Source organism: Lichenostomus cassidix, chromosome 4, assembly GCF_008360975.1.
Source record: "Lichenostomus cassidix isolate B80296 chromosome 4, HeHo_3.0, whole genome shotgun sequence".
In the NCBI taxonomy this organism is placed as follows: Eukaryota; Metazoa; Chordata; class Aves; order Passeriformes; family Meliphagidae; genus Lichenostomus; species Lichenostomus cassidix.
This window is the reverse complement of record NC_139484.1, coordinates 41950378-41974605: the sequence shown is the minus strand read 5'-3', so window position 1 is coordinate 41974605 and position 24228 is coordinate 41950378. Positions and strand designations below refer to the sequence as shown.

At 39.7% G+C, this 24228-nt stretch overlaps 1 protein-coding gene across 6 annotated transcripts in view; it reads right to left on the bottom strand.

Annotated features, from left to right (window-relative positions):
* MTUS1 (microtubule associated scaffold protein 1) overlaps positions 1–24228 on the bottom strand; it is a 116657-nt gene that overhangs the window by 79921 nt on the left and 12508 nt on the right. For 3 of the 6 annotated variants that reach the window (XM_085058851.1, XM_085058848.1, XM_085058853.1), the window contains exon 2: positions 1827–4006. In XM_085058851.1, coding sequence (XP_084914977.1) covers positions 1827–3821 — 1995 coding nt within the window. In that variant the 5' untranslated portion in view covers positions 3822–4006. Of the gene's footprint in view, positions 1–1826; positions 4007–7282; positions 7400–23456; positions 23523–24228 lie in introns of those variants that run through there. The other 3 variants (XM_085058850.1, XM_085058852.1, XM_085058849.1) reach the window with 2 other exon arrangements.

The following is a 24228-nucleotide window of genomic DNA, read 5'->3' as shown; positions in this document are numbered from 1 at the left end:
AATTACATGACTACACCTAATCTCAATATCTTAACCAACAATCCACACCAGTTAATGCCCTGAGAAGTTAGTTGTCCTGTACTACCCAAAATGTCACAGCCCTTATAATAGTTTCCTGGTCTAGGTTTATGTCATAACAGTTAAAAATCCTTCACATTGAGATACTATAGATAAAACATAAGTGCAAGAGTGGACCCAGGACAGGTTTAAAATAATTGGTTTATATGTATGAAACATCTGTTTCACATGGAATTCTTGCTCCAGTTTATACAGACATTAGTTCACGGCCACTCTTGTCAAGTCTATAAAGATACAGTTTTACAGTGTGTCTTTACAGTGTCTCTTCATGTGCTTTTCTGTGACCCAAGCTGATTGCAGCAATCCAGTTGGAGTACCGCATTTTCTACTTTTGACTCCAATCCTCATCTTCATTTTCAGATGTTAATCTGTACTTTTCAAAAGTACAAGTTTCGAGGTACAAGAAGAACCATTAAAATCACAATGATTCCCTTTTTGGCATCAGGGTGAATTAAAAGCATTCTCTCTGACCCTTAGTACCAAAAGTAAGGACTGACGCAGAATCCAAAGTCTTGAAGACTTTAGAATTAAAATAGACCATCCTTGCTTCCGTGCTAATTTAGGTTTTCAAGTTAAATTATTATTCTAATAAATAATATCACTTATTAATTTCTTGTGCAATTTTTCAGAAATGTTCTAAGTAGCTTCCCTGACATACTGAGCTTTACTGGAATTTTTCTGGCAAATTAGTAAAGCCTGTCAAAAATTCAGACCATGAAAGTTTTAACAGTAGCAGCTGCTGCCTCCATTTCACCCATTTAAAGATTTAAAGTAAGCTGTTGAACACACAAGCCAGCAACAGGAGAGCCTTCATATAGCACCAAGACTCCAATTCTGTGTCCCTATCACACCTCCTGAAATCCTGGTCAACCCAACCCCAACACTATTCCCTTCTTTCCCACTGTTGATTTTCTTTTCACCTTCTTTCAGTCTATTTGAAAGCAGCACATTTCTCCTGACAGACAGCTGACTCATCCCAAAATATTTCCCAACCAACCAGCACATGCATACCTCCAGGCCAGGAAGTTTGCACCTTCCAGTTGGCGGACAGCCTAAAACCAGGTATATGCCCTCTGCATGAGAAATATTTCCTGACTGCTCCTAACTATTCTAATGAGTCCCAGTTCTACTTCAAACAAATAAACCCCGAAATTACACAAAGCAGACAGTGAAATTAAGATGTTAAAAATAAAATGTTTCACCAATGTAGTGGTCTCTGGGTTTTGTGTGACTTAATGTTACTGCTAATATATGCACACATTTACAAAACTAATTTTAAAAAGTCTACTTTAGCTCTAAAGCACATTTTGAAATAAAAGAAAATACTGAATGTCTATTTAAAGTTACAGCACCACTACAATTACCTTGAAAAAATGTATATTAAAAGTTTTATTTAGAAAACCTCACCAAGATATGCTACACAATTTTATGAGGTTGACAAAATTAAGACTTGTTTGCTTTTAGTAGACATCTTACAAACTGTATTGTCTTAAAAAGACTTTACTAAAAAAACTTTATACTAAAGAGTAAGATGAAGGTGCAGACACTAAATTGCATTTTAGGCTAACTGCAATCAGTTTGTAAAACAATACTTTTTCACTTTACTAGGGAGACATTCCACCTAGAAATCAACACTACAGTTACATTTGTAGACACCAAACCCATTCTACAATTTCCACACTGTGCAATACCAAATTTCCTTTTTGCAAATATACAAAAAAGACAAGTATGAAAGCAACAAAACTTACCAAAGGAACAGAGTGCACATCAAATGTTTCATTTGCCATATCTTTTACCAACGTCGCTTCAAGAAGCACCCCTATGTTGCTGCTTTGCCCTTTTTCACCATTGGTCAGGTCAATGTTTTGAGCAGAAGGCATCATTAATGAGTCTGAACTTTCCATTTTGTCGTTTAGCATCTCTTTCGAGTTTTCTCCAGATGTTGGAAGTGCAGCAGAAGAGGAGGAGCTCACCGAATGGACAGTGCTTGCTTTGTCAATGTCTTGTGTACTTTGCTTTAACACAAGTGTTTTTGAAGTCTTGTGGGAAGCTGGGATGTTTCTGGGATGTGCTGTGGCATGTACAACTTGGCTAGGGAAGAGGCGTTTGTTGACATGTACCTTATGGGGCTTATTTACAGGCAATTCTACCTTAGTATCTTTAGCTAGATCTACTGTCTTTTTCAGCACTTTTATAGAGGAGGACAATTGCCTTGGGGAACCAACCCATGAAGGTGAAGAGACAGATGACAGTCGAGGGGACTGGGAAGACTGTTTTAATGCTGCACTGTCTCTTGACTGTAGCCCAGGCCTGGACACAACCTTTGGCTTAACATTTTTAAAATTTGGCTTGGGAAAACTAACAATCTCTGATTTCCTTGCTTTGGTTATTGTTGATGCAATAGGAGACCTGCCCACTGGTTTTTTTGCAGTTTGATCTGAACTAGCTTTCAGCATAGACGTTTTGTTATGCCCTCCTACAAAAGCATCATTTGGTCTTAGTTTAGAAGACTTGTCTCCAAGTTCTTCTAAAGCTGAAACAGAAAAAGTTCTATTTTTTGATTGTTCTTTAGGGGTTGAAGTACATAGAGACAAATCGCTTTCATCAGCCATTGGACTGAAGACCACAAAAGTTGCTTCGCATTTCAGCTCAGGCATAACAGACTTCTTTAATTTTGGTACATCGCAAGATACAGAAGGGATGTTGTGCATATCCTCAAGAGCAGCATTTTCAGAGATAATTTGTTCTTTGGTTAAGGGTTCACTAGTTTTCTTTGATAGATGCTCTCCAGCCATTTCATCTACTGGGAGAAGGTGCACACTATTTACAAGACTATCCATGCATGTTTCAGCATTGGAATTCCCAGTTTCATCAGGGTCAGGAGTAATCTGCAACGATTTCACTTGGTCATCTTCATTAATACTAATGAATGGTGATAATGCATCTTGCCTAGAAGGATCTATATATCCAACAGCTAGTTCTACAGCCTGTGCTTCCGTTTCCTGTGATTGTTTATCAGTCTTGACAGTGGTTTTTTGATAGTGTTCAACACATGAAGAGGTGAAATTACGTGTTCCTTCTGAGCTGGTTCTATGAAATTTCTCTGGGGTATATACTGCAGAAGAGATCAATGTTTCTCCCAGATGCATGTCCTCATTTTGAGCATTTCCCAGACTTTCACCTGTAACATCAGTAACATCCACTGTGTTCAGATGGCAGCATGCCCTACCATTTTTCAGGGACTGTGTGTTTTGCTCTGAATCAGGAAGAGTTAGTACACACTTAGAGTCAGTCTGACTGTAAGGCACTGAGTGTTTGATACTCTGATTTTGCATTTTTGCCATAGCAAAGTCACCTTTCTGTAAGTCTGTTGTTGCTTTCAATTCACAGTTCAAAGGACACATACAAGTCTGTTCAGTCACAGAAGACTTGCACGCAGCATCTGTATCTCCCACTGGAGCTCCTGTCCAGTTGTATTTACTGGGTGTGTTCTCCAGATCAAGTACTTCAATACACTGCTGGTTTAAAAGACTTCTCAAGTCACCTTTATTTTCAAAAGGGGTATCACCTTCATGCTCAGCCACTATATTTTGGTCAGCTGAACTACCATGTATCTTAGTGGCACAATTCTCTGAGGAAGGTGTAGCTCTGTCACATGCATAGTTATTTCCATTTTCATCCCTTATAAGTAAGGAAGACTTCAAGCCATTCTTTGCTTTGTCATCAGACTTTCCAACATTCATTTTGAAGGCTAAGTTTTAAACCGTTTTCATTTTAGACTTCTTTAAAATCCCAGAGAAAGCAGATTCTTCTGAATTTTGGAGGAAAAAAACCCCCAACTGCTTTTCCCTGAAATGTGTCAATTGTCCTGAAAGATATTTAAAAAGCAGTTTTTTGTTTTTGTGTTTCCCAAGAAGATTCAAATGTTCTAGAATTAAAAAGAAATTGAAAAAAATTAGCCAAACCAGGATTTTAAGACAGTATTTCCAAACTCCTAGTCTTCAGACATCAGAGCTGCAACATAGAAGCAACACTCAGAAACCCAGTGAAGAAAAACTTCAGTCCTCATCCCCTGATGCAGAGCAGTAACAACCCAGAGACTGGGTTTTCTCTGCACTGAAGGCCTTTTTCCTGCCCTTTGAGGCCACAATGCATAGCAAAGGCAGCTGACGATCTTCAAGGAGTTGTTCAAGACATCTGAGTTGAAACAGAAGGAGGTTTGTGATCAGCTCTGGGGTTACACCAGTACACTGCCCCCATGCTGCTGGGGCAGCCAACTGGTAGATGCATGTGAGACCCCTTTAGAGTCCCTGGAGAGCAACTCCATACCAGGTAACTGCCTCCATGTTTTGTAAAGATGACACGAGATTAGCCAAGTGAGGAGACAATTCCAGTGTCCTCTCCAGCAGAGCACAGCCACATATCCTGACCCAAAACCCTACGGAAAGGTCAAAGGGTGGGATGGATGTGGACAGACAATGGAGGACAACTAACCACACATGGGGTGGAGATGCACAAACTCAAACAGTAAAGAAGAGCCCTTGCAACATATAGGGACAAGTTCCTAACAAGCACTAAGATTGCACCCAAGTACCAAAACTACAAGAACGTGGGTAAGAGAGAAGATCAAGTAGTACAAGGCAGCTGGATGACCTCCATAGCACAACTCTGTATGAAAGGCTTCTAGTACCAGAAACGAGACCAGAGGTAGGAAGAACTTCAGATTTACAAGATATGGCTGCAGTGGGCGGGGAATCTGCCAGCAGGCAGCTCACTTTCAGAGCAATAAAATCTGAACAGGTGGGAAGTTTACTGAATCTGACAAGGCAATCAGGCTGAAGATGCACTCACTGACAAAGGTCAGCTTCCTAACTGAAGGAAAAGGACAACTGGACAAGTGTTGAACACCTTCACAGATCTACCATATCACACATTACACTCTCCAATCAGAGAGCAGGAAGAAGGATACTTGCCATCAAAAACAATGAGCAAACAGGCCTGTGGTGTTTAACCAAAAATGCAGACATCAGAGTGTGCTGTCCTCAAATGAGGACACTGATGTAATGACATATTTGAAATTTGGTGTGAAGAGAGCAACAGGACATGTACATCATAAGCAACAGGACATGTACATAATCATAAGTATGTAGGGTGGGCAGAACAACTCATAATTCACATAAGAATTTATGTCAAAATCCAAAATTATTTGACTGTTTCAACTATGATGACAATACTGGATGCAGTACAAGACAGTTGTTACAAGACCAGAAAATGTGATAATATTAACAACAGATTTCTGCTGAGGCAATGTTGATTAGGGGCATTGAAGAATAATTCTGTGATCATATTTTGTAGAGGAATCAAAGACTACTTTGGGAAACAAGTTTATTCTGAGAAGAAACTCTTGATTGATTCTTTAACAAGTTTAAATCCTCACAGAAACCATGTAAGCCATTCTGGAAACCACAGCCGGGGAAAGAAAATAAACTTATTCACAAATACTTCGTAAAGCGTAAAATGAAGACAGCACACTAAGTAGTGACAGGTAAGTTACTTCTTGCATTATTCAAAATTAACTTTTTTCCTTAAACCTTACTTTCTTCAGCTGGAAACACAGCTTGAGTAACTACATTCAAAATAAATCCTTTACCATAATAATGAAAAATATAAAGTTGCAGGGCCCATGAACAGTTTTGACACGCAAAGTCAGACTGTTCTAGAACTGCAAGAATTTGCCTGCTCTATGAATCAAACTCAGAGTGGCTTCTGGCCCACAACCTTGTCTTCACGTGGTACTTTGAACATGTGACTCAGACTGAGAGTAAAAAAGACCATGAAACAAGGAAACAAAAGCTACCAACATCAGACAGCACACCCTTCTCTGCCCCCAATCCCTCCCCCAAGATGAATGGTTTGCCTAGCTAAAAAATTTCCTGGTTCCTCTACGCTGATCTAGATCTTTTGCTTACCCACTATTATTCAATCCCTATAGAAGCATAAACAATTGTAGTGCCCTTACTTCCATCTTCAGTTAGGAAACTTAAGGCAGATTGAAAAGATCTTCCAAAAAAGTCTTCCCTGAAGGCATGGAAAGAACCTGTTCTGAATAATTTTCCATTAGTTTAAGTCAACCACAAAATCAACTGTTGAGAAATATTTGCAAACTTTGCTTTCAGTGTTGTTTTGAGACATTAAAACTTGTTTCTACTTGTCTGGAGACTAGCCCTCAACACAGCTTGCTCACCTCGTCATGCAACAAAAGCTAAGATTCCATTTTGATTCAGCAGTAACTCATCAAACCAGAAGTCTTACCTCTTTCAAGAACTTACTTTCTGCAGAAAATAGGTAATTTCAATATATCAAGACTTAGTAAGACTAAGATCCCAAGAATTTAAAGAAGAATGCATTACATTACAGTATGTGTAGCCTAATAATGCCAAAATTTAAAACACAGGTAGCTAAGCAAACTTTGATTCAACTGATGCTAAAGAAGCGCCAAGAAAAATAAAATTAGTTTTGATAGTGAGAAGAGAAATGAGGGAGGACATTAAAGTTGTATATATCAAGGTGTACATGTATGTATATAAGTCTGTTTACTCAGTGCTCTGGACTTTCACATAAGCAGAGAGCATATAGCAATAAATTACTAATTCAACTATTTTTAAAGCAAATTTTCACTTTAGTAATCAATACTTTCATGCGCAAGTACACCAGTTTCACATAGAGCTTCACATCCACATTTAGAGTCCTGAAAGCATTCTGCATAAAAGGAGAGGTATTCCTAATCATCAGCTATGGTGTATAAATACCTGTAACCTAGATGAACGTTACTCCTCAAAGAACTGACATTCTGTAACTCTCCATATACCAATATGTTCATTAAGATTATGAAAACACTTCTTGGTGATGAGAAATTCTTTAGTTTTAGATTTGCCATAGAAGGCTGAATGAAAAATTAACCTCAGTCCAGCATCTCCTCCACGGGGGGGGTCAGTAGCAGACGCAAAGAGACAACAGTTGCCCTCCCCAAGAACACACTGTTCCTGGCAACTAGTGACTTGAGGAATTCTCTAAACTAAATACTAATAAACTTGCTTTTACTTTGCCTTACATCAAGCATCATGCATGCCTGGCCTTCTCCACACACTACAGTGCAGCTAAAAGCAGTTCAGCTGTTTTGTGCCTTCAGCAGAGCTTAGCTTACCAAATTTCAGCTGTGTACCTCAAGTGCTTACACACAGCAGGGAAATCTTCACTATGTGAGCTCTAACCTTTCCCCTTCCTCAACAGATGGAAGAGCTTGTGATAACAGTAGTACCACCTGGGGAAAAAAAAAGGGGGGGGGGGGAAAGAAGCTTGGCAAGTAGATTCTCCTCAAAAAGAAGGGATTGGCTGCTAACAGCCCCAGAACCAGGAGAAATACTCTACAACATATATAACTGGGCTCAGAGCAAGATCTTGTCATTTCTACTAACCAACAAGGTGTCCAGGGGTATGCTGTTAAAAGGCAGGGGGACAGTGGCTCATTCAGTGCAAGGTAAACAGGAATCAAAACCAGATCCATTACAATACATAATTCAACCACAGGTTGACAAATTACTACAACATTTCAAGTCAGTGTGTGTTGGTGTCACAATGCAGACAGTAATAATGCTTTTTCTGGCACTCCATCTGGAACTTGATTCTTTGAAGCAAATCATCATGCAGCATTTACTCAAACCCATGAGCTATGTTTGTGAAGCCTGTAGGAAGGGGGACATGGGGTGGGGAATAAATCTGAAAGGAGAGGGTGTGCCCAGACATGCAGGGAGGCAGTCTAGAGGTGCTCTAACTAACTGAACATGCTTTGATACCAGACTAAATGCCGCATCAGCATTCCAGCAGAAAACTGTATTATATGGTCATGATTACCACAGTCCCTAAAATCAAAAACCATACAAGGCATTTCATATGTTAACACATTACACCACAACCAGTTTACTCGACTATGTCCTGGAACACAACACAATCACGGAAGTATGACTTTTTCAGCATATACAACTGAAGGCAGAAATGGCATCATCCAGAAGGGAGTCTGCAGCAACCAGGCATCCCTCCCAACATGTTTAGTGTTACTCGAATGTGCTCCATAAGAAGGCACTAGGAAAACACACAATGGTTCAGGTAATGCTGAATTTATTCAGAGCTGCAAATTTCAAAGCTCTCTGTTCTGCCTCAGTGATGTCACATCCTAATGTGAACTAGCCTGTTGCCATGCTAATTCAAACTATTATAGAGAGGATAGGTTAAGCTCCTATACCAACTTCACCCAAACATTTAAAACATTATAAGTACAATCTACCCCTAAAAGTGAATTATATTAAGTGCTCATATGTTAATGGCATTGCTTGCTTAAGAATACGCAGTATCAAAAGTGAGTGTACTGTGAAGGTGTTTATAAAAGAACAAAAAACCCCAACAAATCCCCAAACCAAAACCAAACCCATCCCACAGGGTAGCCAAGCAATATCTGTATGCTTTAGTCAAAGCCATTTTAGAAGTCCAAAATTATGTCAGACACTTGCTATAGTAAACAAATAACGTGCAAGTTTTATGTTTGCAAGCAATCACACAGGCATGTTTGACTGAAGGAGTACTATCACTGCCAGAGGCAGAAACCATCAGGTTTTGCCTTCTCCTTAGCTATTTGCCTGATTGCTTCAAGACTGAAGCAACTGCATAACATAAAATTTATAGTAAACAAGGAGCATGAATTTTAATCAGTTAACATCTTGGCTCTAAGATATGAAACAAGTAAAGTAGAATGGCAGTTCCAATGCAGAAATCAGACATCCCGAAATTTTGCAAGAAGTGTTGACATCCCATAAGATGTTCAAATCATGACACCACCAATCAGACTACCCCAAAACTTGACTGCTGATCCTAACAGGTACATCAACCCTGGTAGTTTGTCCTAGTAGTGAGTAAATAGTTGCTTGAGATAGTGATGCTAGTGTTTTCCCCAAACTCATAGCCTCTGGTGATTCACTCTACAGTTTGCTGGTTCACTGGAAAGTTTCAATGGCTTTTGAACTCTTCTTTTCCTTGCCCATAGCCATTGCTTTCCTAAGATGAAAAGTCCTTATCTATTTAATTGCTTATACACTCTGGCCATCCTTCTTGTTCCATCTTTAAGGATGTTAGGTTGTTCTCTCCATCTGCAGTTTTATATTACTTGTAAGTACATAATACACACAATAATCCAACAGATTTATACAGTGTCTTGATAACACAGTTCTTCCTTTAATAATTAACAACTTTTGAATTTTATTGTAAGGGTAGTTTTAGGAGAACTTTATATTCAGAAGACTGGCCCAGTGGTTTTTTAAAGCAGCAAATAAAGCCCATCATCTTTTACTTAGATAACCAAGATACTTAACATTGTCTAGAAATTACATCCAGTATTTTGGGGATTTGGAGGTACATGCAACCTCCTAAACCACAAAGTTCTGCAAAAGCATATGTCATTCCCCCACCCTCTGTTTTACAGCAATTGTTACGACGAAACTCAACGTACATAACAGAGCTAAGCACACACCAGCCAAATGCCAGGACAAATGCCAGCTATTCACACACTACGAGTAAGCAAGTGTACTTTATTGTCTGAGATTAAGTGCATGATCAAACAAAATCAAAGCTACCTATTTGAATGTACGGATGAGAATAGCAACAAGCCCCTCACCTGAATAGTCCAGCATACTCTTGTAACTTAATCAGGCTCGTATTTGTAGCTTCATTAAGACAACCTTCCTTGCTAAAAGTGCCAGACTGCTCACGAGGTTTTCAAAGCATGGTGCCATACACAACTGCACACACAGTCAGTTATATACTTAGTTATAGTTTGTTTATCCATTATCATCATAAACAAAGCCTGTGCATGGTTTCCCATGAGATGAATACTCAGCCTGTTCCTCTTCAGGAACTTGCAAGAATGAAATTGAGTTCTTTCTTACTGGTAAATAAGACATCACCTTTTCAGAAAGACACTCTGGAGACTTTTTTTTTCCCCCGCTATTTTATCACAATTAAATCATTTAGCAAAAGCCTATGTCCTTGTAAAAGGAAGGATAAACTTTCAGTTCAAAATGAAAGTAAGGAATTTAAACTTGAAAAAACAAACAGTACATTTATTATGGCACTTCCTTGGAAGGTCAAGGTTCAGGTCCTTTTTGAAAGGCTTGATTGAATAGGTAGGCACAAACAAGTCTGCAACTGTCAGAGCCCAATGTTCAACAATCCTCATCAGTGTTCAAGTTATTTGACTAGATAGGGATTACAAACACAGCTCGCCTCTGTTTCCTGGAATTCTGCTGAACTGATTTTGTCTAGTGCTACCATTTAAAGGGTGCATTCATATTTTTTGGTATCTTGAAGCTATGAAACAATGGGCCAGGATTATTCATGGGAATTTTCCCTCGGAGACTGAAATATTATCAGTGTAGGAAGAAAGGTGGTAATGGTTTATGAAGAACAAACACACTTTGTGAACTCCTGCTAGGTGTGTCCCACTGCTCACATAGAGCAAATATGGTTTGGGCTCTTCAGGAATGCCCTCGAGTTTCAAGCTAGTCTTCAGACATCCAGCAATTTTCCAGATATCTCTCATCATACATTCTTGACCATAATTTCCCATTCTTTGATGAAATTTCAGCCATCAGCACCCTTGCTGCCCATTGTCCTTTAAACCAACTTCAAACTGTTCTGAACTAACAGGTCAGTCCTTTCACCAATCTTTCTCCTCTTTATTAGAAGTTTCTCTTCTTTTACAGAGCTGTCAATTCCCTTAACTTGCCCCATGTTCTTCCCTTGCTTCTCATCCGAGCTAAGTCAAATCCAGTAGAGGGACAAGTACACTGGGAAGCAGCACAGAATAGTCATTACATCCTGGATTCTCAAAACAAATGATAATGTGTTTTTGGTTGTGGCTTTATGGGTTTTTTTATGGTTTTGGTTTTTGTGTTTCTTTTAAATTTGGGTTTTAAATATCCTGTGTGATTAATAAATAATATTTAAGTGAAGACTGTCTGCTGCTGATGTCCTCTTGACTGACAAGTACAAATCTTCCACAAAACAGCAAGTATAAGAGACAACAATACTCTGCAAAAGCAGCACCATAATGCAAGGGTGGTGGCTGAAATGCCAGTTGTAACCCTGGGGAAGAAGAAAAGGTTGTTGTTTAACAATGAGCCTCAACTTGGTCACAGTAGAAATGGCTTAAAGCAGTACCACAATGTGCCAGGCAGCATACACTGAGAGTTCTTAAGGTTATGTGCTAACTTGAAACTTTCCATGTTCCTGAACTTTTTATGAAGCATCTGGGCCTGCAGCCCTAGAGTGAGTATATATAACTTATAGCTGACATTAGCAGTATTCTTAGGATGGTGACTGTATCAATGGAATCAGACAATTAAGGACACAGAGACTCATCTGCTCCTGTGCATTACATGCCCTTCAGATCTTCACCTAAAACTGAGAAGCCTTTCAGCTACTGGCTATATTTAACACAGACATATGATATGAACTAGTTTACAGAGCCTTTGGAGTACTCTCAACGTAACCTGTAGTGAAGCAAGATACAGTAAGTACAGCAGTATTCCTTATCTCTAGTGGAATATTCTGTGCAATGAACTTTTAACTTAATTTATATGAAAAAGCAGATAAAAACGGTCTCTAATGATTGAAAGAGCAACATCTTTACCATACTATTCCTTTGCAGTAGAAATTGAAGAATTAATCAATATGCTTAGGATTTGTCACATTAACTGTCGCTGTTGAGCAGCTAGCAGAGTAATGAATGCATCGGTTCTCAGTGGCAAGAAGGAATGACCTTTATTGTTTTGATTTCATCACATTTATAGAGTTCTCAAAAGTCACCCAGATTGGTCAGTCAGAAGCCTTCCCCCAGGCCTGATTGGCCAGGCCTGCACTGTCCAAGTTCTGGGACACTGTTCCAAAACATCCAAACTTTATCTTTATTTACAAAAACACAAGAAAACTTCCCATGGGAAAAACTGTGCTAGCCACACATTAACCAAGTCAGAAATTTAATCAGCTTGCATTTTTTGCAGACTCAAAAGTTGTTTACTGTGCAGAAGTGGTCATTCATTCAGTAAAGACTACAGCCAGCCATGAGCAGTTTCCACTGACTCTACAAGAAATTCTACTACGGAGTTAGGACTGTACTTTTGCGTAGCACCAGCATCACAGCAGAATTTAATTCTGAAGATGCTGCATTTGCCAATTAAAGAGCAGAGCCCTTAGACTTAAGAAATATTTAAGGCTATTCATTCTATACAATGAAAAAAAAAAAACCACCTAACAAAACTGCAGTAAACTGGTTACAGGAAATAATATTTTGGTAGCCAAAGAGGAAGCAGCACCAACCCAATGATTAGAAGCCCTAAAGGTGTAATGGTTGTTGAGGATTTTCAGCAAGTATTGCTAGATTGTAGTCTAAATCCAAAAAGTTTTGCCAGTATTTCACCTGCAGTGTTGCAAAACTGGGATGTGGAGCAAGGGGGCAATTCACAACCACTATTCCCAATGTTGTAGTCTCAGGCTAAAATAACCCAAATAAAACACATTTGGTTTATATTCAAAAGAAAATTTTGTTGTTTTTCCTACAAAGGAAACTGTTTCTCACAGTGAGATCAGTCCTTATACAAGAGTTTCTACATTTTTGGTTGTTTTCCTTTTGGACACAAAAGAAAAAACCCTCTGAATCCAAGAGGAACCAGCTCTGCAAAGCTAAACACAGCACTGCACATCTGCAACCGACAAATGGCAACAAATATTCTGTAGCAGTTTTGCAGACCTGATTTAAAAACAAAACAAAACAAAAACCAAGCACCAGCTTGCTTTATGCAACACTATTGGGTAGCAGGCTGTAGTCGGTGCTCTCTGGAAAGCACGAGCTCACTGCGCAGCTTGACGCAGCTGACTACAGGCTGCTTGCAGCCCCACAAGGGCTGAAATTCCACCAGGACCTTGAGGATGAAGGACTGGACAGAAGGGCAAGCTGGAGAGAAGGGCAAGCTGGGCATATGTTGCTTGAAAGGCTGCCAGGGCAAGGCTACCCAAGGGATCCCCTGACAGAGATCCAGACATGCAGGCTGCCAGTCATGCCCTGCAGTTTCCCCGTGGCTCTTGAGATGGGAGACCTGAGCAGCAGCACTCCTGGAGAGGGGGGTTCTGCATCTGCAGGGCAACAGCAGGACTCAGAGCTCCTGTACAGAAATCATCCTGTCAGGCCCTCTTAGATCCCACAACAATGCTGTAGTCTAGCAAAGAATTAGAAATTTCTTCCTTAACACTCAAGTTTATTCAAGGTACAAATCTCTTATTTTAATATTTTTCCTTTAATCAATTTGCTTCAAGTCAAGCATAAAATCCACATGGTGCTTGTTACAGACTACCTTTTGTTTTACAGTATAGCTAAGCCTCCACCAAAACTTTAATTAGAGAGCCGAAGGATGTTAGAATTTCAAATGTGAACTTCTCAAGAAGTTCTCCCCATTCAACTAATAGCTGACTTGACAACTTCCGACATGAGTAAAGTGTATATACATCACCAGATCATTGCAGACACACTGGAACTACAATTATATGTTATATGGGAACATTAGCTTTGAGTTCAACTCAAGACTGGCCAAAATAAATGCCACAGGCAGTGACAGAAGTGTTACACACCCAGTGCCACATCCCTATCGATGTTCCCCAGTGAGTTTCAGCTTCTGTACAGACTTCCATTTGATGAGAGAGATGCACACCCAGAGGACATTGTACACACTGGCAGAGTACTGTCTCTGTACTACCAAGTGAAAAAGCAACACTTTGGTTTTATAATAAACTAGATCATTACCCCTGAATAACTGACAACCTAACAGGGCCTCATGATTAACATGAAAAAACTGCCCCTCTCTTCCTCTGGCTGGTTTTTTGCGAGTCAGCTTTGTCATTTTTGCAAGAACTGATCACATATTAACTTATGCTATACAGCACCCTCAGTCAGGCAATTAACTTGTATACATGGATTGGTCCTCTGCAGTCTTCAGGATTTGGTGCCATTATAGACCACCCAGCCTGCAATAGAGCTCAACTCACATTTAACCATTTGGGCTTTGCCTTCAGTGGTTTTATAAGCCTGATGGAGCAAAAGTGCATACAGACAGTGACAGCAGTATGTTGATTTAGAGGTAATCATTCTGATCTGGTACACCTTCAAGCAGTCATTCTACAATCAGACATCCAGTCTTCTTAGCAGAAACCTACACAATACCATTTAGTGGGCTAAAATGTATTTAAGAAATCCAAATCTGCAGCAATAAATAACTGGGAGAACACAGATAAAGGAGCTTTTCATTAGTGCTATCTAAAAAGAGTCTTGAGAGGAAAAAAATTACTTCAATTTCTACAGATTCTGTGCAGGGACAGGCAAAGATTCTATTTAAATCATACCTTTATATTCTTACAGTCAAAACCTGCTTCCCTGGCTCAAAGCTGTACATAGCACCAGGATTCAAAGCATCACCATGCACGAGCTTCTCCAAAGCTGAGCTTTCTGGGCTTTTCATCCAAGGACATAATACATACCCCATCACTAACTGAGACAGAATATTCTGGATTTACGTTGGTCACAGACCTTCATTATTTAGTTGTGCCAAATACCAGCAACAAATGGCAGCTTCTGTGTCAAACAATCACTTAACAATACAGAAATCCACAGAACTATCATCCAAGGCAAGGATCAGAGGCAAGTCAGAAACACTTTGGTACAGCAAGTATTTCACCACTCTGCAGTGCAGGTGGAAAGCTCCTGCACAGGGCCAATACAAAGAAGCATAATTGAGGAACTTCATACAGCTGATGTTAGTTTGGAACACAGATTAAGAAACGCCTGCATTTCAGCTTAAAGAAGCAGGAAAACAATTCTCGCACATGGCCATGTGTTTGGGCTGCACATTGCCTAGGTGAGGGGGTGTTAGGGAATGAGGAAGAAATACTGTTGGAAAAAATAAACAACTCTTGATCAGGCACCTAGTAAAAGTTAATTAAACTTGCACAACCAAATACTGTTTTGTGAAGGGTGACCAACTTCCTGTTGAAAGCAATCTCAGTTCATTTAAGTTTGCATGAGAGAATTATTTCCTCTACCAGCAGCAAGTTCAACAAAGCTTGTCAACAATGCTGCAGTTTCTAAATTTCCATCTGGAAATCCACCAATTCACAGTGCACAAATAAAGATCCTCATGTCCTGCTCAATCAGGACTGCATGCACAGCTTGTTGATACAACTTGTCTAGTGAATTAAATCCCAGAATGCTGGAGCAGCCTGCGTAGAGAAGGGCTGCCTACCCAAGGGCAGGGGAAAAAAACCCAACAAAATAAAAATCTCAAACCACAACACACACCCAGTGCTGAGTAATCTTAGAAAATAAATAGGGGGAAAAGTCATTAAGCTTCTCCTGGCTAGGAAAAAACATAGCCCTAACCACCAAAAGCTGAGGCAAAAAAAAGCTGAGCTGAGCAGAACATCCAGGAGAATCCACAAGATCCACTGGATCTCTTATTTCTGTTTCCCTAATTTTAGAGAGTATTTAGGAGTGCTTTCTCCCTCCTTCATCAGGTATTGGGGGATGTTCCTGGAGGAGGAAGCTGTTTCTACCTTCATGTTTTCCCTTCAAATCCACCACAGGGGTTCTGCTTTCTCTGAGCCAAATTAAACATACCAGAGGTGTTTTCACAAGCCATTTGGGTACTATACTGCTCACAAATGTCAACTGCAAGCAATTAATGCTGCATTAGGAACTTTCTCCAAAGGAAATTGCCTCACAAGAAGCAGTGGTAGAAGGGATTGGCACCTGGAAACCACTTGCTTCAGTCCTCTGCAAGTCCAGCAACAGCAAAGCTTTCAGGATTGCAAAGCAGTATTTAGTGGTTAGACTTTAAAGTTGTTCAAAAGTTTGCTGAAAGAAGTAACAAGGAACAGTAGTCTGCAAAATAGTTCTAGGAATACACTAGGCACAATAACCTTCCTTGTGCTGAATTTCTTCCATTTACAAGGAAGTTCCTAGTCAAAACTAGGTATTCCAGAAGTCATAAGGTAGGACAGTACCCAGGGACTGGAACAATTGTCACACAGGAGGACAATGTTCAATCTGTGGGCAAATACCAAGTGCTCAAGTTAGTCCTGCTCTTCTGATCTTGCACATGATAGTCTGACTGGTGCCCTGAGTACTTAATTTCTGACCACTGAGAAGGGTTTAAAAGAAATTAAAAGAAAAAAAGGAAAAATACATTTTAAAAGCCATTCGACAAAGCACGCAAAAGTCTTATCACAGCCACTGATTCAGTGTAATAATATAGGTTAACTTGATAAATGAGATGCCTATCTCTATCTTACTCTTTGATATAAAGTGTAACTAATTTATATTCTACACGGAGAAAATACCATTCCGGTATTTAACCATAAAATACTCACTCTTTGAATAACACAAAATATGTTTACTAAGATCCCTGTTAAGTTTTCAACACCCAATATGTATGTACATCAACAATTAGACCAGCGAAAAATTTGGATCCCAAACCAACTACAGGTGAATTGATTCTATTCTGAATCAAACTGTGTAATAACAAAGCCAAAGTCAAGCTCTGCTAACTGAAACCACAGCAACAGAACCAAGACCAGAAGTCCACATTTGCATAGACTCACCACATGGCCTGAGCAGAATCATCTCACATGTATGTACCTAGAAGGTCAATATATCCAAAATGTTGACTACGGAAGAGGAAACCAAATATCAACTTAGAGAGCATTCCTGTGGTCTCACCACCAGACTTCTTTCAAACCGAGGCTGCCAAGTTTCATGTCTCTCATATTACAAGAGCTACAAGAGTTTGACAGCCCTGGCATGACATCCCACCTCTTTGCCAAGATGCACAGAGCCAGCTGAGGTCCAGAAGAGCTGACAGCTTCTCCAACACAAGAGAAACTACCTCAGCAGATTTAACAACCAAGCGGATGAAGCTGCAGCAATCACAACTGCACTCTCACTTGAACAGTAACAACTACAAAGAGAATCATCAGCATGGTGGGACTCCCCAATACCAGACTCTCCTGATTGCAGGCTGCCATGTATTCCCCACAGTCACAATAAACCCCATCAAGTTCACACACTCTAGATACCTGGGAAAAAAACCAAAAGGTCTGGTCAACGTAGGAAGAAAAATAAAGGCCCCTTCTGGGAAAGGGTGTCTGAGCAAAAGTCCCCACTCAGAGCAGAATGGCAAAGCTGGCTTTTAGATTACTGACTTGGTGGGGGGAGAGGGGGGGAAGAGTTAGAGATGTGTGAGAGTCACAAGAGCACTTTCACTTAATAACTTACCATATCTAGAAAGAAACAAGATGCCAGTACTGTAACGCTTATTTAGAAAGAATATGTACAGAGAAATACCAGTCACTAGCTGGTTCTGTCCTAAGGTACTTGCAGACTATTCAGATTTAGTGGCAACAGTGTATTTCTCACACAAAACAAAACTCAGCCACTGTACTGATGCAAATACAAATCACCTGCTTTCACAAAGCCTCATGGGTAAATCAGAGTAAAGTTGAAAGCTGGAAGTCAGGAGGCCTCACTTCAAGACAGGTGGACACATTTGCTTTTCAAGCACATGAATGTGTTGCCACAGACAGCCTCATCTATAGCAGAGTGACCAGGAACAGGACAAGGTGTGCAAGGATCTGCACTCCCTTTTCACTCCATCTGCTGGGGAAATAAATGATCAGATTTGGGGAGAAATGAAGAGCAGCACATTAATGAACTGAGAACGGTTTCCCCTTTTCAGTTTGAAAAACCTATCTGTGCTTACATACAGAGAGGGGTATAGGTCAGAGTCCACAGCAATTTTGTTAAACATTTAAGTAGATTCAGCTTAATGCACTTTTCCCAACCTTTTGGCTGAGGATGTTAGCCCACTATGCTATGGGCAAAATCCACCTGGCTGTAATGGACACCTGACATCAAGCACCACCTTCCACTCTGACTGTTTAAGTGCATTAGACACTATTCCTCATATGCACACACTTCCTTGCATGCACTCTTCACCTTTCAGCATCAATAAGATAAAGACATTTTATTAAGAAAAAAATGTTGCTGTCCTACTCTATGACAACAGAAAGCCACAGGTGAAGATATGAGGTATAGAAATGCAGGCACAAAACTAATTCCTCCTCTACCATTTCAGGTTTAGAATGGGAGAACACTGAAATAGGTATTATTCTTAAAAGGCTGTTAGATAACCTAAATAATAATGTCATAAATTTAAGATATTATCACTGCACTACTTCGAAAAGCTACTTCTGGGATTTCTGGAGAAATAATTACTACTTTTATCTAACAGACACCCATATGCAGACTGCTGCATCCAGCCTTTCCTCCAACACAGTTTGGGATTCTTTACCATTCTCCCTGAAGTAATCACAGCAAAGCTAAAGTTAAGGTGAAGCTGTGTCTACTTGCTTGACAAAGCCCCTGAATCACCAAAGGATTGAGGCAGCAAGAGGCAGACAGCCCCCCATCACTTGAACTGTGAGTTTTCACACAGTCACTGATTTGCTTGCCCCTGATGTTGAACTCTCTCCTTAGACATGATGCTTGTTTGTAGGTTAAGTTAATCCTGCCTACAAACAGTGTATTTATTTTACAACTCAATACTACATTCAAGTCAGTAATTTTCTTGGCTTGAATACATTTTGCTATAGTAATTTCCTCTTTTTTTTTTTTTTTTATCATTCTAGGTTTAGGTCTTCTCCCTTCCATAAAGAGAAACAAATTACATTTCCTTTATCACCTTTAAAGGCTTGATTGGTATTTCCTTTTAATTCAGAAATCAAATACTAACAGATCCTGTTTCAGTATTTTAGATTAGCTGAAGATAGCGGGATCAGAAAAGATCAGACAGAAAAGCAATACCTTAGCATGCAAAGATCAGTGACCAAAGATCATTTCAAATACTGAGAATACCAAAAAAGCCACTAAGTAGAGGCCCTTTATCATCCCAAGCTCTCCATTTTAAGAACTGGAATATGACTGTTCTTCCTAAGCTTCTAATAGAAAATGGCATATTATACTAGTTTTGCCAACACATCAACTGGCCTTCCAGGAAATAATGTGTCAGCAACATATGGAAACTACTTGAGGGAGGTTTTTTTGGCATTTGTCTCCCAGCCTGGCATGTTTTTACCGTTAACTGTGGAAGCCACTAATATTTCTTGTTTTAGCTGTAAAATTTAAAACACCAGGGAATATTAAATCAATGACAGTATATGCTTAGCATTCAATACAAGCCACCAAACCCCACTCACAAATATTACCACCTTCTATGTAATTTTACAGCTAAAAGATTTACTTTGAACCACATTTAAGCAAACAGCTTCAGAAAAGGTAAATAATCTTTTCTACCTCAAAGCAGTAAAGAGAAAACTGTAAGCACCACATATAAGAGCATGTTTCTGTATTTATGAAATAGACAACACCAAGTAATAAATCTGGAAAGTTACTTGGTGTTGGTTATCTTATGCTAGGGCACAGCGGAAAAAAACACACACCCCACAAACTACTTACGGTAGTCAAAGCACAAGCCTTTTGAAAGAGACAAGTCAGGGAGTTAGATTAGTCATCAAAAGCTCTCCTCAGTGGCATACAGCAGAGCACAAGCTATCAGTGAGACCAAGGGAAGAAGAAAAAACCAAAACCACAGAAGCCAGACTACTGAGAGTCCTCTCACAAGATTTCAACTTTCAAAGATCAGTTCAGCCACGCAGCAATAAAAGACTCAGGCTGAGGAATTTTCCTTAGACTCTCTGCCAGTGCTGCATCAAAAGCTCCCTGCATGCTACCAACACAATGAGGGAACAGGTTTGACAAGGACTTCACAAATTTGACAAATGATACTTGTAACACTTCAGATGTTATTCACAGTGAGGGATAAAACCTCCGTTAAAGTAAGCACAGCTTTGCCTGGCCAGGTCTGAAGTAAGAGGCAGATGGACTTACTAAACTCACTTTTTTGCAACTGAGGAACTCATAAGACTTTAAAACCACAAACTGCTGTTTTCATAAATCTGTGGGCTACCACAACTCAGATGCAGAGTCAGGCTAAAAAGTTACTTCAGTGCAACTGCTGTGCCCAGGAGTTCCTGCAGCCCAGTGCCATCAGTGCTGTCTTCACATGACTCCACAAGGAGCTGGGTGTTCAGAGCGTGCAGGTGCTGTGATGGCAAAACATTGACCCTGCACAGTAGGTCACAGAAAAACACACAGACACACAAGCAGGTGTTTCCCACACTGTCGCTGTCCTACTCCCTATTCATCCTGAATCACAACATACTGCTACTCCGGAAGAGAATTTTATACTGGAAAGTCTGCAGGGCAGCTTGGATACATTTCATCTTAGCCTACCTTCAGACAGCCTGAGGAAAGAACCATTGTGTGGAAAAGTCATATTGCAACATGTCAAATGATTATTCACTTTTGTCCTATGGAACTAACAGTTTTCCCTCACCTTTTCTAAGTGACAGAAACTGCAGTCTCTTAACTCCTGTCTGCTACAGGCAAGGAGAGATTAATGTGGTCCTTCCAAAAAACTGAAGACTTTCCTTTAGTCAATTAATTTAAACACATTATAGAATAAACCTGGAAGTGTATAACTTGCTGCTACAACTATTTACACTTCTAAATTAATTCTGCATTGCAGGAAAACTGGGAAGAAAGAAGGAAAACTAGAGTACACTAGCTATGTGAAAGAGTGTTAAGATTACTTTCACCCTCTGAAAATAGTTCTTTCCTCAGGTATAAAAGAGTTGTAATAAATACAAACAAGTATATTTTAACGATCTGAAATGTGAAATTATCAGTTATAATAAACTCCACCATAGCATATTCATCATTTAAATTAAGCCATTTGAGTGGTATGTGCTCACTGACAATATTTTAAACACAGACAAACCACTACCTTCAGATACACAAACTTAGAGTTGAAAAGTTAAACTTTTAAGAATAATTTATCTTTTTGAGTGAGAACTTTCTCTGCATTAATATATTCAATTCAATGACTGGGTTTTCAAGCTATAAGAAATGAAGCCGATTGAAATATCTTAAAAGATCGCAAAATTAAACAGGTTTTTTTAAAAAAAAACCAACCTCTAATATTTCAGAAAAAAGGAAGTTATGAATCTAAGGTACCCAGTGCATAATGTCCATCCAGTTGGTGATACAGAAGTATTACACTAAATGATGCAGTTTTCTTTCATTTTAAATGGGAATTGATATTGAACCATTATGGAAGAATGCTTAGAGCATCAACTCACTCTTTTGCAAACAGAGAAATACATGACAATCATTACAGTACTAAGACATCCTTTTAGCAGCAGATGCTAAATGAATAAAATTATTGCTCTCAAGACAGGAAACAGCATCTTCAGCTATCCCATGTTCCCAGATGATAACCTCTCTATACCAATGAGCTTTGCAGCAGTTAAGTTCTTCAAGGTATCAAACTAATTTGGCAAATCCAGGTTTCTTTCTGCCTTGCAAAACTTAAGTGGATGGCAGTAGGCTTTGAACTCCATCTAACACACAGCATACTACAGCTCCATAGAGCTACCAGTGGAAGAACATGATACTGGAAGAGCCAAGACTTTGGCACTACACAGCTCGTCACTGAGATCCCATCTCACAGCCTCAAATACTGACTACCAGCTCATTGTGCTTACCAGCAGAAAAACACTGCACCAGAAACCTAATAGAAAAGTAGAGAGCAGAGCACCAGCAGAATAGGAATAGCTATCTGCAGGCTATAATCATCAAGCCATCATAGCTATCTGCAGGCTATAATCAACAAGGCTAAGAGAATTGGAATTATTCCGCCTGGAAAAGACAAGGCTTCAGGGTGACCTAATTACAAGTTTCCACTACCTGAAGGGAGCCTACCAGAAAGACAGAAACTATTTACAAGAGCATGTAGAGACAGGACAAGAGGGAACGGTTACCAACTGAAAGACAGTAGATTTAGATTAAGATCACAGATCAGGAAGAAATTATTTACTATGAGGATGGTGAGGCACTGGAACAGGTTGCCCAGAGATGTTGTGGATGCTCCATCCCTGGAAGTGCTCAAGGCCAGGTTGGATGGGGCTCTGCGCAACCTGGTCTAATGGAATGTATCCCTGCCTATGCCCGGGGGCTGGAACTAGATGATGTTTAAGGTCCCTTCCAACCCAGGCCATTGCATGATTCTATGATCTATCAGAGAAATACAACACACAAACATGAAGAACTCATAAGTAACAAAAGCAATAAGCATATATCTATTGACCAGGAGGATACTCAGTCTGAAGAACCTCACGCCTAGAACCACAGGTATCCTGCATTCAGAACGAGTGGGTGGTAAATCCTGCTGCTGCTCAGTTGGCACAAAGGACAAGGCAGGATATGTTAACCATAGCCATCTAACAACCATGTGCTAACACCACCCCCAAAACAAAAGCAGCACCAGCTGAAGCTTGCATGCACAGGCTCTTCCTCCCCTGCTGTGCCAAGCCTGCCATCACTTCATCATTACCTGACTTCCCTTGGTCCCTAGCTGAAGTTGTTACGGCTTGATTATGACTCTCAGGATTTCTTAAAAGCTGCTCTTTAAGGTTAGTCAATACTGAGCTCTGGACTGATGTTTCTACTTCATTATTCCCCATTTTGCCCATAACAGTCTCCCTTGTGGAATTTAACATACTTTCACCTTATTTAAATACAGCCCAAATATCTCCCTATAAAATAAAAAAAGTGATCACTAACCACCTTCCCTCCTTCTCATCTCCCCTTCAGAACAGATCCAAATTTGTCTTCTGTTTGACCCATCCATTCATATTTTGTAAACTGATTAAATCTGCATGCTTTTGTGAACAGTTTTTCTAATTTCTTGCCTACCGCTTTTGAATACTAGAGTCTTTTCCCTAAGGAAAAGATTTCCAAGACTAAGGATGCTAAAGAGTGCTGCTGGAGCAAGCTGACTACACACAGCAGCAACAGGCACAGATCACTGTAATCTTCTGAGAGCTGAGCTGACAGTTTGAACACATTGTTCTCCTTCATCTAATTTAACACGCAAGGGGCAGACAAGCGCCTTTTTCTTCAGAAGATTTTAAATTTCCATTTTAAAAGCTCCTACTAAAAGTTTTCTAGCCGAGATATTTAATGTGCTATTTCTTGAATGAAACACTGAATGTCCTTTTATTATCCATCTCTAAAGCTCTCAAAAGTAAACTTTTCTTTAGTTTGATCTTACCTTTAACTCTGAACCACCAGCAGGAAGAGGCTGGTCAACCAAAGGCAGTCTGTCTGTCCTCCCTTCCTGAAATGGCCCATGAAACAATTATTTAGGTAGAATTTTTTTTTCATTTATAAGGAAATCACTAAATACATGAAACTATCATAAAATTGTCTCTGACAACTGGCATAGATGATGCAAAAGAGTAAATAGATCATACCAGTTTTAGAGTTGTAGCACTCATGTTGCTGGCAAAGAGGATGCTGTGCAGATTTCCTAACCATTTATGAGGGGACCCCTCTGGTTCACGTAAATCACGTCATTGTATGTGATGCATGAATTCTGCACTGGCCATTTGCAGTATCATTCCTTTCTTTAGGATGCAAACATGAGCTCAAGCAAATACCTAACACTGACCTAGACAATTTCACTTCTGTGCTGCAATACAAATGCCACACAACTTAATCAGACATAAGCAAAGTACTAGTTTGTCTGAGAAGCTGTAGTAACCTCATATACTTATTTCATAGGCTTGAAGTTATGAGATTTACAATTATTTTCATTAAGAGTTCTTAAGTGGGAGGTTTCACATCTACACATGTTGAAAAAATCACATACTTGTTTAACTTGAACATGAGATTTGTATAAGAAAGCAAGATAACGAAAGCACCCTGTCTTCCCTGTTCAGCTACGCTTACCTTAGCATGCCTTGTACTCTGCTTCATTCTCTCAACTACAAAGAGCATGCAGTCACCAGTACAGAATGTGAAGAAAATGAGAAAACCCTTGA